The sequence below is a fragment of the Gouania willdenowi genome, chromosome 9 (assembly GCF_900634775.1).
Source record: "Gouania willdenowi chromosome 9, fGouWil2.1, whole genome shotgun sequence".
NCBI lineage: Eukaryota > Metazoa > Chordata > Actinopteri > Blenniiformes > Gobiesocidae > Gouania > Gouania willdenowi.
In genome coordinates, this window is record NC_041052.1 from 17022673 (window position 1) to 17036152 (window position 13480).

General features: G+C 38.6%; 2 protein-coding genes across 2 annotated transcripts; both read right to left on the reverse strand.

Annotated features, from left to right (window-relative positions):
* Positions 1-2165: 2165 nt before the first annotated feature.
* LOC114469722 (uncharacterized) lies at positions 2166-8624 on the reverse strand. The gene is made up of 5 exons (XM_028457482.1): positions 8340-8624; positions 7202-7365; positions 3657-3899; positions 3392-3586; positions 2166-2594 (listed from the first exon to the last, which is right to left on the reverse strand). The coding sequence occupies exons 1-5, from the start codon at positions 8570-8572 to the stop codon at positions 2395-2397; spliced, it is 1035 nt and encodes a 344-aa protein (XP_028313283.1). The 5' UTR covers positions 8573-8624; the 3' UTR covers positions 2166-2394.
* Positions 8625-9679: 1055 nt separating this feature from the next.
* Positions 9680-11226, reverse strand: LOC114470064 (immediate early response 3-interacting protein 1-like). The gene is made up of 3 exons (XM_028458072.1): positions 11064-11226; positions 10891-10992; positions 9680-9902 (listed from the first exon to the last, which is right to left on the reverse strand). The coding sequence occupies exons 1-3, from the start codon at positions 11152-11154 to the stop codon at positions 9847-9849; spliced, it is 249 nt and encodes an 82-aa protein (XP_028313873.1). The 5' UTR covers positions 11155-11226; the 3' UTR covers positions 9680-9846.
* Positions 11227-13480: the final 2254 nt, after the last annotated feature.

Sequence of the window (13480 nt, forward strand, 5' to 3'; positions counted from 1 at the left end):
TTCATCTGATTGGATGTTTTTTTATGAAAACATTGCATGGAAAATTTGCTGGAGAAGCACCATCGGATGCACAAAAGCATCACGAAGGAGTCTGAGCATCAAAAGGAGGAAACTCAGACTTCTTTGGGGTGAAATGTTGCAGTTGGTGGAAGCTCTTGATGAAGTGACCCTCTTCCACTTGGCTGCTTCTCACGCCTGACAGAATGGGGACTCAATGAATGAATAATAGCAGAAATGTGCACGCTGAGGGCAGGAGATGAAAAATAGATTTGACGTTAAACACTTGGGCTACGTTAAGGCTCAGCCCACAGCCACCTTTTTCTCAGCCATGACTACGAGAAGCATGAAAGCAGTAGTACTGATTTGAAGCCATGTGCTTGCACGACACAGTGGAGAAAAACTCTCCAACAAGGGGATAAATATGAATATTATCATCCCTTCGGCTTTAATACTCCTCTTTCTGCTTCATAAGCCATGAAAGTAAAGGATGATGAGAAAGAAATGGAAATAATCTAACATTCATTGAACAGAGTTTAGACATTTTAAAGCAGTTTTCTTTTTTTTTACCTGTAATGTCTCGCTGTTGAACTCCTTCGATTTGCATCATATGCCAGAGAAAGGAAGGGTTCCCTTTGGAATGCTGGCTCCTCTCTGGACGTTTTTAAAAAAAGATGCTTCACACACGCTCATCCCTCTTTTATAAACTCCAGCCTCTCCCTCCCTCCATCACAGAGGGAGGGACTGGGTAAACAGTGCTACACTAAACATCAGGCTTTATCACTCATCATTAAACCATTCTAGGCAAATGTCAGGATGAAAAGCTGGTAAAATATTACCAACTTTTCTTTACATGCAGAATATTTTGAACATTTTCCACAGTTTTGGATCTCCACTTGCATTTAAAGGCTGATGTTTGGTCCTGAAGACTAGTTGAGTTATAGACATTTTACTTGAAATTTTATACAAAAGACTGTCATTATTATGACATGACACCTGTCATCAGGGCTGGACTGGGACCAAAATTCAGCCCTGGCATTTTCTGTCCAGACCAGCCTATTACATTATCAACGACACCATGCAGAAGCTGTTATCAAGTCAGTGGCTTTACGTCTTAATCTTAATTATTGTTCCCCCAGAAAACCTTAAAAGGGAAAACCTTAAATCCCTTTTTACCTTTGTCCCATTTGACACTTTTTTCAGACTTTAGCTGCCTTTCGCCGATAACTTTTTAACCTACTTATCATCCCAATAAGCTAACTTTTGCCCAATAAATACCACTTGTTTCCTTTTTTCCTTACATTTTGCCCCTTTTTCACTATTGTTTGCCACATTTTGCCCATTTAAGCTCCCCTTTGCCATTAGATAACACCATAGGAACTTTTCACTCTTTTCTTGCCACGTTTTTGCCACTTTTGAACCATTTTTTTTTTGCATTCTTTTAACATATCTGCCATCACTTGCTCGTCAAAAAACCAACAAAACATGCAGCGGACCGCATCGGCCCACTTTGGGTTGACGGCCTACCGGGACGATGATGGATGGCGTCTACCCCTGCCTGTCATTAGCATGAATAAGGTGTCATGAAGGCTGTCATTAAGTGTCGTTTGTTACCCAAACCCTAACCCTTAGTTATCCTAACTCTAATGACTATCCCTACCTATCCCCAATGCCAACATAGCTCCAAAGGTGTCATAATTTAGGAAACAACACCTTATTCATGCTAATGACAGATAATGACAGCATAATCTCAGTCTTATGTATTAAACTTCAAATCAAGTGTGTGCAGTTAAATAAATTGATTTAGGTCATTTTTTGTCATAAATAATTTTTTATCTGCTCCACTAAAATTAAAGACCACTTTTCCCCCTTCTGCTACAAAATAAAAGCAGCGGAAACAATCTGAAATCGTCACTGTGGTTCAGTGATGCATGAAGAAAATCCCTTCCTACCTCAGTCCTGTGCAGCGAATGTGTTCCCATTAAATATAGACGAGCATTGAGCTTCACTTACAGGAGAGCATAAAAGCAGAACATCACAGGTTCAAATATTTAGGAGCTTGCAGCAGAAGGAATGTCTGGTTACTCTACATGTGACCTGCTGAAAGAATATCGGAAGGTCTTACACACAAGTAATATGTTTGAGCAACATTGAAATGCTGTGGCATGTGTGTTTTATTATTTTATAACAACATGGTGGCGACCATGAAATGCACAGTTTATCGCTTGTTCTTCAGTGTAAAAAAACACTTACAACAGTAAATATAATAAATCTTTGTGCTAAAGAGGAACAATTTGAAAAATTTGTGTGAACTTCTTCACAGATCTGCAGATGTGAGTCAAACGTGGCTGATAACATTTTGTACAATAGTGAAAATAAGAGTCCTGTGACGTTTCCTCACGCACGGATGATCCGTCCCACCACGTGAGACACGTCTCGCCCGTCTTGTCTCATGTGGAAGCAGCAGACATCTTCAGCTGAAGATAAACCTTCTCCTCTTATCGTCTTCCAGAAGCTGAGGGAAATGTTCCCGGGCACCATGAGAGGCTCCTCAAAGTGGGCGGAGACTCTAACGGGAGCCGTGACCACCTTTACACCTGACGGGAAAAACAACGGCAACAAGGAATGACTCAGCATATCCAGATTTGTGACAGGAGGCGAGATCCTGCTGGAAGAAGATGAGAAGATGCAACATTGTCTATGGAGCGATAGAAACCATGACTCAGCACATTTGTATGTGTGTGCACTATGTGTGTATTTGACCCAATATGTCAAAGATGGACAATATTTGTCACCTTGCGAGCCATAAAATTGTGATTCATGTTAAAATGTTGAGTAATGAATGACCAATCTGAGCATAAATATTGAAGAGGACAAATGTTTTTAATGTCTTTTTGTGTGTTATCTGTCATAATTATTTTGTGTATTCCTGTTGTCCTTATTTGATTTTTTTTAAATATAATTTGGTTATTTGAAAAGGGACAATGCACATTAATAAACAGACATGCTGTAAACGAGCCAGAGTTAGCCAAAAGAAGCTAGCTTTCATCTGGTGTCCCTTAACTGTGTTTGCAGAATATTTTTGTGTGTTTTTCTCTCATTTTGTGCAATTTTGGAGTCAATTTGTGTATTTCTTTTCATTTTGTGTATTTTCTTTGTTATTTTGTGTTTTTTTAATGCTATTTTACGTGTTTTTATACTATTTTGTGAGGGTTATTCTGTCATTTTTTCTATTCTTGTTGTCAATTTGTGTGTTTTTAGACCGAGGCCTGCATGAAGCCCTTGGGCCACCAGTTGTCCATGTCTGTAGTTGGTAAACTTTCCACAAATGTTTCCTATAAGGATTTGATGTGGCAAAATACATGTTGGTACTTTCAAAATAAAAGTCCTGTACCTTTGTGCTTCTCTATCTCAGCTAGGCAGATGGACAGCATCCACAGACCTGCTGTCATCTCAGATCTGAAACCAAAGAACCTCAGAGGAACACTGTGGAGTCTGTGAGGAGAAAACTCAGAAAAGCTCCATGAACAGCTCAGACCGGTCATTCTGGGAACGCTGAGCTCCACCTGCTTCACTTCCTCTGCTGAACCTGCCAGAATAAAGTGTAAGTTCAGTCAGGTGGGAATTGTTTTTGAGAGAGTTGGAGAAGGTCTAGTTACTTTCTCTCTGCTCGCTCTCCTGTGGTTGGTTGTGTGAGGTGAGCTTTCTCCTAGACAGCAGCGTCACACAGCTCTCCCACACCGGAGACCCACAGTGGGAAGCAGCTGACAGACGGACGTCCACCTCCACGCCCACATCCGTCTGCTGGTACTCCAGAACCTGGACCTGTAGCGTGAACGGACCTTTCTTCAACTCATCGATGGGCTGGAAAGTTCTCAACGTCTGACGCACACGGACGAGGCCTGGATGATTAAAAACACACTCAGGGTGCCATTGGAGCATCCGGGTAAGTTGTGACGTTTTTGCCTAGCGACACCAGTCGCCATATTTGATTGGAGATAAAACGTTAACAACGTATTGACTCCCGTTGTGACAGAAAAGTTTCACCATGCTGAAGAGCTGTTATGTGTTGGGCTGTTCGTCCAATGTAAAACATAATACAGATATAATTTTTTACATCATCCTAAAAGAAAATAAATGAAGAAACCACTGCATGGCTTTCCTTCATAGGACGGTCAAAATGCTGGAGTCTGGTATGGTGGAAATGGGTAAAAACCTTTCTGCAAAAACCTCCCATTCTTACGTGTGTTCTCGACATTTCATAACCGGTAAGAGAAGAGTTAAGATCTGAAATGAGGATTGAGGACTTTTTTTTTGACTGCACATGCTGTCAAAGGTCAACACTACAAGAAGTGCAAACTTTTTTAGACAGCAATGCATTTTTTTTTTTTTTTGTTATTGCAATTAAATAAATAGCATTATTATTATTTTATTGCATAATTGTGACCATCACCAGCCCTCCCTAAAGAAGGGTAAGAAACACTTTATTAAAGGGAGAATATAAAAAAGAGGGCAGTGTTACACCTAGGTGAGGGGGTGGGGGGGAGGTGGAGGGGGAAGAGAGCAGGGAGGAGTGAGTCAAGGTAGAGAGATGGAAGGGTGGGGACGAGTTGATTACTGTAAAGTGAGAGTGAGATGTGAAGTTGTAGGCATGAGGCTTAACTATAATGGTGGTGGCTGTGGGCAGAGGGAAGGAGTGAGTGGTATGACCTGAAACAGGTATTTGGGATTAACGTGTCTAAAGTTAAGCCCACTACAAGTTTTATCCCGCAGTCCAAGGCATGCTTGTGCATCGTAGACCGATGTATGTGCAAGATACTGCCACTGTAAACCCAAGCGCTGCCCAGGACTCGAGGACGTAGCCAGAATAGCAGAAAGAGCGGGGACCAGGGAGCCCAGGCACCCCCCCCCCATGGCCGAGCAGCCCCCCAGATGCCCCCAAGACACCAAGCCGAGAGGCAGCCACCGCCCCCCACATACACACCCAAGAAAGCACCTAGAAGCCGAGGAGCCGGCGCACTCTGCCACCACCCCCAACAGCATCTTTAGCGATACAATTAATATCCCGATACATAGGTCACGATACGATACGATATATATCCCAATATTAAAGTTCAAGGCGATTATTGTAAAAAAAAAATTTATTTATATATGACTTAAGAAACAACTAATCTGTAAATGTGTACACCTTCAAAAAAACATTATTTATGAAATATATTTTATTGGCACATTTTACACTCAAAACATTGGCTTTAACATGCCATGTACCAACAACTTAAAATAAAAAAATTAACATACAATCTGCCTGTGGCTTTTAAACCAACTTTGACTTTAGTACAACTTAACTGAGGTATATGCCTAGAACAACAAATACTGTAAATGCAGAATGTCAGTACTTTCTTTTTAGATTTTATTGAAAAAACCCAAGCTGGTCAACATGCCCAGGTTTCAGAGCACTTATTTGTGCAGTTGCAATGTCTCCTGCAGTGGTTAAATAAAGGTAAAAAAATAAATAAAAAATAAAAATACATTTTAAAAACTCATTTGATGCATTTTTAATCGATCCAAAAATCGCTCGACTAAATATCGCAATATATCACAGAATCGTTTTTTTTTTTTTTTAGCACCCCTACTCCCAGGGTTCATTTATTAGGTAACTGTAAATATCTGGGTAGGTAAAATTGGGCCAATGTTTTGGATTGTTCATCCAAGTGTTGGCTGGGACTATGTATGTGCACTTAGATATCCCTAGAACTGATAACGTAGCCTTATATCGTCCCCTGGTCTCTTCCGGTAGTGTTTATTGATAGTTGTATGACACACCGGGATATAATTCACTCCTGTATTGAAATAAAGATGTTTTTGTTATCAAACAAACAGGAAGCGGACATGTTGTTTTCCCCCATTTTAAGATGGAGCCTGTTTATTTACTTCCCGAATCGCACCCATGAACTTCCTTTTCTCCCCCCTTTTATAGTCAAATCCTGACTCAACAAAAATACTGTGTTTTTCAAATGAATATCAGGCAACAACATACAGTACAAATTACAACTATCCAAAAATTTACAATGGTGTTTAAACCACCTTTTAGGAACACACCTAAAGGCTCACAGAGGCATAAATAAGAATCTGTTCTTAATCCATCTTGCTTGATTATATAACGGATCAAATATTGTTCTCTCTGACGTAAGTACGAGAGCCAGGGTTCTCCATCCTTGCTGACGGATGTAAGAAAATAATGTTTCTCATTGCGAGTCAGAAAACATTTGATCACCACAACTTTTTCACCTTTGTTGGACTACGGTGACCTGCTTTTTATGTACACTCCTGATCAGTTTTTTTTTTTTTTTAATAGATAATTGCACTTTATTCTCCTCGATACACCACAATATTTTTATCCGTCTCATGAATCTTGATCTCGTAGAGAGTGTCTGTTGGTAGAACCTTCACCATGTTGTCCCAAATGTAAACAACCAGGTTCTCCGTGGTACTGACCACATTGGCAAAGTAAGGGACGTCCTTATCAAGGTTTTTATGATCCAGAGGAGTCATGATAACATCCTCAATAAACTTCTTTAAGTCTGTCAGGTTCATGACCATTCCAGTTATAGCATCAATCTTTGAACGTACAGTCACCTCCACTTTGTAGTTGTGTCCATGACCATTGGGATTGTTGCATTTTCCAAACACTCCTGATCAGTTTTTAAAGAAATGTGATATTGTATATCATTTGCCTACATAATTGTGTTTACACATGTGTAGAAACATCAGTCAGTATGGCCTGAGCTCTCAAGACACCATACAGATGCAGGTCCCGAGAGTTAGAACTGAACTGGGCAAAGGGGCCTTTATATTATTTTCTGGCTTGTCTACCTGGAATGATGTGCAGAAGGACTTGACATTGACACATATTGTAACTCTGGGGGAATTCAAGACATTTATACAAGAAAGAGAAATAAGATCAATTAGATCTTGTAACTACGCTATCTAAACATGTATACCTCACTCTTTCTCTCCAATATTGTGTGACCACATTTTATTTGTTGTGTGTTTGCTGTAACTGTTCTGTTTTTTGGGGGCGTTTTGGTGATGCTGTCTTGGCCAGGTCACTCTTGTAAATGACGTTTTAAAAATTCAGATTTTTTTTTACCTGGTTAAATAAAGGATATTGATTGATATTGATGTAAAAACCTTTAGGTCAAACCTGCTGGACTCAGTCGAAAGTCGTCATGGGTCAGCGCGAGCAGCATCAGCCGGCAGCAGAGGACTTCTGGGAAGCACAGCGGTATGTCCCGGTACTCCGAGTCTGGGTAATCTGCTCCATACCCAGCAGCGCCGCAGAACTGCCTCAAAGCATGGGTTTCTAACCTGCACTCATGCATTTTTAAATGTTGTCAGATATTGGTATAATAATGCACTTTAGATCCTTTATTTTTTAAACAGAGATTTGTTTCTCACTGAAAATGCCAGTAGGATGATTAATTAAATAAACAAATGGATAATTCTGAATAAGAAGTTTTCTTGTGTGCTTACAGATTAGTATTATTCTTTTTTTCAAATGATATATTATTCCTCAACATGATATTACCTATCATTCAGAGACAAATTTCACTGTAGGGCTACATTTTAAAGTTCATTTATATTTCACAAAGCGAAAGTATAGAAATACAGTTGTTTAAGATTGTGTGTTGTCTCAATTAAAATAATAATAATAATAATTTTTAAAAAAATTCAAAAGTCTATTTGAATTTTTCAGAAATTTCAAGTGACCCCATTTAAACTCAGGCAACTCCACATGGGATCCCGACCCCAAGGTTGAAAAATGTAGTGGCTCCTGCATAGATTCATTTCTATAGTTTTTTTTTAATTATCATTTCTGGTCATTTCAAACCTGGTGCGGTTTGCAATTCTCTTTTTCTCAAGTACTCCCTATAGTGCCAACTCGAACCCATAAGGGTACACGTACCCCCATTTGGTAACCACTGCTTGAGATGACAAGTCTAAAGCTGAATAATAAAACGTTATTAATGATTTTTGTCATAAATGTTTTAGGAATAATATCAACTTTTAGCCTGAAATACATGCAATATCCCAGTGGCGAGCCCAATTGGGGACAAACAAAGCAAAACAAAAACATTACAATGCAAAATTATTAAAACCATGACTCGGGGAAATACTGTGGTTTTAACAATAACAGAGTGCAATGTAATTTCCCTTCAAGGATTAATAAAGTAATTCAAATTAAAACTTAAATCATATTTAAAACCATGAAGCGGCAAAAGTCTTGTGGCATTTTAAAAAAAACTCGACAACAACACAGCCTGGTACAAACAGCGCCTCACCTGCTGTCACACAGCCTGTAATGGAGCCTCTTCCCCGGGGCTCCGTACAAGCAGCCCGGCCTCCGTCCGACTGCCCTCACCACATACCGGGCACTCAGGTACACAAAGCCCGGCAGCTCTCCGTAGGTCAGAATATTGGACTTTAACGCCCGGTGCACCCGGTAACACCGAACACACACTAAGCACACAACACACACAGAGAGAGGAACAACAAAACTCTGTCTGTTTCCCATTTTAAAGACACAAACAGTCTGTGTTTACGGTCTAATCAGAGGTCCACTGCTAAGGACTACAAATACGGTGAGTGAAGAGGGACAAAATACTAACACCCTACCCCGCCCCCCACACTCACACATTTTACGCCTATAGGACGAGGAAAGGAAAGAACGTTATTATGGTTTTGTGAAATTTAAAGAGATTTTTTTTGTGTGCAAATGATTACTACTTATGGCCTGAATTATTATAAAGCTCTTTGATCAAATGTTTCAGGATTATCAAGCTTTTGTTTTGATACACAGTATCTATATCCAAGTTTGAGGGGAAAACATAAAAAAAAGTTGTTGGAGAATTTTAACTATTTCACAATTAATTCCTATGACCTAAATCTGATTTATGGATTGGAGGTGCCCTAGGTGTTATTCCAACGTACAACATAATACAACCACAAGCCACTGGGGGAAAAACAAGAGCCACTAAAAAATTTAAAAAAAATCACAGTTGTAATCTTAATTTTTTTATTTTTAGTCTTGATTTCATTTTATTTTTTGGACTTGATTTTATTTTAATTTTTGTCTTTTTTTTAATCTAAATTTTTTTTCAGTGACCCTAATCCTCTTCTATATCTTCTTAAACCCACCATAGATTTTAATGGAAAGTCATTGACATTTTTGATGTGATGAAGTTTTACCCAGAACAGGAGTCACAAATGCAAAGAGATACAAGACATATTTTGGCCGACCTTGCTCAGGTGGTGGAGGGTCGTCTTCTGATCGAGAGGTTGGGGGTTCGATCGCAGTACCTGACTATATGTCAAAGTGTCCTTGGGCAAGACACTGAACCCTTAGTTGCTCCCAATGGTCGACTAGTGCCTTGCATGGCAGTCCTGTCCCACTGGTGTGTGAATGTGAGAGTGATTGGGTGAATGAGCTGATATGTAAAGCGCTTTGAGACTGCTTCAGTGTAGTTATGAGGCGCTATATAAATCTAGTCCATTTACCATTCACCATATTTGTGGCATACTTCAGCTTGGGAAGCTCAATACTAAATGTTACACGTTGTTGATCACTTAATACGAAGCTTTAAACCCAGAAAGTCTTTATTTGACAAAGACCTATTACAGCTTTATGATCAACCAGATAGTCTTTATTTTAGAAATTCATACACACAGAAAAAGTAACATTCTCATTTGAATTTCAAGTATAAATCTACAATTATTCCTCTTCATTCGTTAAATGATCAGTGTTAAAGCCTTTATTTTGAAGGAGCAGATTGTTTCAGCTTTTGTTCTTCATCCAAACAGAAGCAGCAACACAATGCACACAGAGTTCACAGCGATCAGAGGCACTGCAGGACAAACAGAAACAGTTGATCAGTTTTTTTTTTTGCTTTTTTTTTGGCTTTGTTCATTTTTTTTAGGTATTTGTTGTGAAGGTGAGGTGTATTGACTGCTTCACATGTCTAGGAAATTAAATCATCTAAGTTGAACTCTTCCTTTGTAAATTTATACATGAAATGTTTACTATAATAACAATATGAATAATCTTTATTTATACAGCACTTTTCAAAGGCAAAGCAAGGGAACCGTAGAGAGATTTATTACCAAAATAAAGGAAGTGTCAGGATGGCCGAGTGTTCTAAGGTGCCTGACTCAAGAAATCCAGCTTTTGTCATATACACATTTTTTCATTTTAACATATTTAACAGGGCAAAGTCGACCTTTAAAAATACATTTACACCAAAAAAAAAAAAAAAAAAAAAAAAAAAAACATTTTATGGTGTTTCCTGGGTTAGGGCTAAAATAAAAGGGTTAGTGGGGTAGCTAAATATAAATGAGCTAAAATAAAGTCACGTGGTGCACCCATCACGTCACCTAAACTGGCCAATGAGTATGAATAGACTGAATGTCTATTCAAACGTTTCCGTATGAATAGCCACGGCCTAAAATAAATGTGGGGGGTGAAAGAAACTAGTAACTTTTACTTTGAGTACTATTTAATTGAGCTACTTTTTACTTGTACTTGAGTATTTTATGTATGACTTACTTATACTTCAGTACAATTTAAATCAAGTAACAGTATTTCTACTTGAGTAAGATATATCAGTATTCTTTACACCTCTGGTTTTAAGCCTGTGATAAAAAAAAATATAAAAAAACATGAAATTACACAGTTGTATATTGTGTACCAATGGTGATGTTACAAGTGTTTGGTTTTGGTGTGTAAGGGTTTTAAGCTGCGTTTGTGTAACAGTGAGTATTATTATTTTTGTGTGTGTATGTGTTTTAGTTCTGTATGAGTGTGTGTAGCTCTGTGAATAGTTGGTTCTTTCTCACCCCTCATCACGGTCCGCACAGACCGAATCAGGTTCATCATCTGAACTTTAACTCCCGGTTCGTCTCCGAAGCCTCCGACGCTTTGATCCGAAGCCCAGCCGACTGTAGTGTCACACAAGCGGGTTAGAAAGCAGTGACTCCCCGGTGTTCTGTGAGGAGAGGCGGACACTTACTTTTACTGAGGAACCGTTCTTCGTGTAACACGGCCACTGCATTCACACACAGAATAGCAGCCTGGATGAGGGAGTATAGTGTAAAAGCCATTTTAATCCAGTTTGTTACTGTGACTCTGCCTACGGTGGCCGGGGCTGGACAAACAGCACCAGTTCGCCATATACGGTTTCTTCTTCTTTGGTTTTAATAGAGCTCAGCAAAACCTTTTACTGCATTAGCGCCACCGTGTTTCTAAAGATGACAAGTAATATAAATAAGTAAATAAATAAATAAATCCATAATTGTCACTGTTAAATAAACACTTTACGATTAAAACTTACAATTATAACATTCATGTTATAATTGTAATTATGACCATTTATTTTTCAAGTGTAGGCATATTTTCAAATTATTACTATTTATTATTACTTAATTCCTTTATATTTAATTATATTTATTTATTTATTACTCTAGTATACAATATAACAAAACTGGATTTCTTTTTTACTCTACTCATGAAGAATCTAATTTACATATTAAGTCTTGTACCGATGTCCGACTGTACAACAAAACAGTGTTTATATCTTTATTCTTTATATTATTCATACTTTTTATATTATTTTTTATATTTATATTTATATATAGCCTCTATGATTGTATTGTTTATAATATCTCCTTCCTATTTTTCGGGTGTCTTTTTTTTCTTGCATTTTATCTGAGCTATGACAGTACATTTCCTCACTGCTGGATCAATAAGGTCACTCTACTGTATTGATGAAAGACCACATTATTAACAAATGAAGTTATTGCCTATTTTTTATGATTAATAGAATTATCATGCGCAAACCCAGTTGGTGATGTTACCGGCGTATGAACTGGATGGATAAATTAATCCAGCATACTGTATCTCTCCATTAGCGAGCTTCACTTCACCAAACATTCACAATCCCAGGGCAGCTGTACTACGAAGCTGGTTATCAACACATTAACTTAAGTCAGGTGACTCCAACCTTTATTTCAGCACAGATGTATTTCTTTTACATAATCTGCCTCAATGTCCTACATAGCCTATTCCCACAGATGGGGACAAAGGTGCAAAGTAAACTCTGATGGCTCTAGTGAACCCCGTGAATGGGACATGCTGCATTCATAGAACTCAGTCTACATCATAGGGTGGACGTTATTTGTATTTTATATAGTCTTTATTATGGCTGTTACAGGTCCCTCGCTACTTTGTGTATAGCAGTGTACCTACTGTACGTTCCTGCTGAGGCTGTTAGCGTCGCCCAGGGGTGGAACAGCAATTTTAAAAGTGAGGGTGTTCTATGGGTAGGACAACTGTCGACTCCCAATTATCCAATTTTTGTCGGTTCTCTAACAATCGTTTTTGCCACTTTTCATCCAAATAAGCTACCTTTATCCCAATAAATAGCGCTCGTTTCCTTTTTCCACTAAATTTTGCCTCTTTTTAATCCACATATTTTCCCTTTTTCACTAACATTTCCCACATTCTGCTCATTTAAGCTACCGTTTGCCATTACATACCATCTGTTTCCTCTTTTTTGTCAATTATTTTTGCTACTCTTGACTGCTTTTGACCCATTTTAGTCACTTTAAACATTTTTCTTGCCACTTGTCAATCATTTTTTGCCACTTTACTCATCTACGTTAACACTTCACGCACGAAAGTGCGGGTGTCGCCAACAGGGTGCATATAATGAATTAACTGGTCCAGACACATAGATCACCCAACACAGGCTTCATCAGCTGATTAATGTTCCTATAGGACGTCATCGGCTAAATTAAAGAATTACACCTATTCATTCTTTCCTTTCTAGGCACATGTCAGATCTGTGCACCAACCAGGATCTTCTAAGAATGGGCAGGTCATTTTACAAGAGAACTGATTGGTCAGGAGGCGGTGCTTTGAAAATAGCTCAGATTTTATCCAAGAACAAAACCTACTCCCGACCAGGTTAGCCGTTCAATGTAAGTTACCATGGTGATTTATTCCAGTAAGAAGTTAACCAGCGTTATAGTACAGCACACAAGGAAAAAAATCCTAGAAAGTTAGCGTGATAAGAGAAAATCCAGCTTCATAGTACAGGCCCTACAGGTTCAACTTGTGTTGACTAGAAATGCAAATTAATTTTAAAAATATAAAAAAAATTCTTCATAAAAAACAAATGTTTATAAAGAGAGTGCATTGTCAGCCACTCTAAACACCAAAAATCAGCAAATTCTGAGGAGCATGAGACTTGAAGTTGGTGACAGAAGAACACAACAAACATCCTGTTTGTTTTCCCAGTGGGAGTCAGCTTCATGGGCCAGTCAATCATTAAGGTAAAGTAAGATTTTGGGACTAGAGGACAAGCCAAAGTTGGTTACATCAAAAACCTTTTCAAGTGCAGCAGAACAGGCCAGTGAACATCTGTGG

Bases quoted from the DNA above. Each gene is read 5' to 3' on its own strand.
- LOC114470064 (XM_028458072.1), bottom strand. From the start codon at position 11,154: ATGGCTTTTACACTATACTCCCTCATCCAGGCTGCTATTCTGTGTGTG. The intron at 10,993-11,063 runs GTAAGTGTCCGC...GTGACACTACAG, and splicing joins AGAACGGTTCCTCAGTAAAA to TCGGCTGGGCTTCGGATCAA. The intron at 9,903-10,890 runs GTGAGAAAGAAC...TTTGTCCTGCAG, and splicing joins TGTGCGGACCGTGATGAGGG to TGCCTCTGATCGCTGTGAAC.
- LOC114469722 (XM_028457482.1), bottom strand. From the start codon at position 8,572: ATGGGAAACAGACAGAGTTTTGTTGTTCCTCTCTCTGTGTGTGTTGTG. The intron at 3,587-3,656 runs GTAACTAGACCT...TTATTCTGGCAG, and splicing joins GGAGAGCGAGCAGAGAGAAA to GTTCAGCAGAGGAAGTGAAG. The intron at 2,595-3,391 runs GTACAGGACTTT...TTTTCCCGTCAG, and splicing joins TGAGATAGAGAAGCACAAAG to GTGTAAAGGTGGTCACGGCT.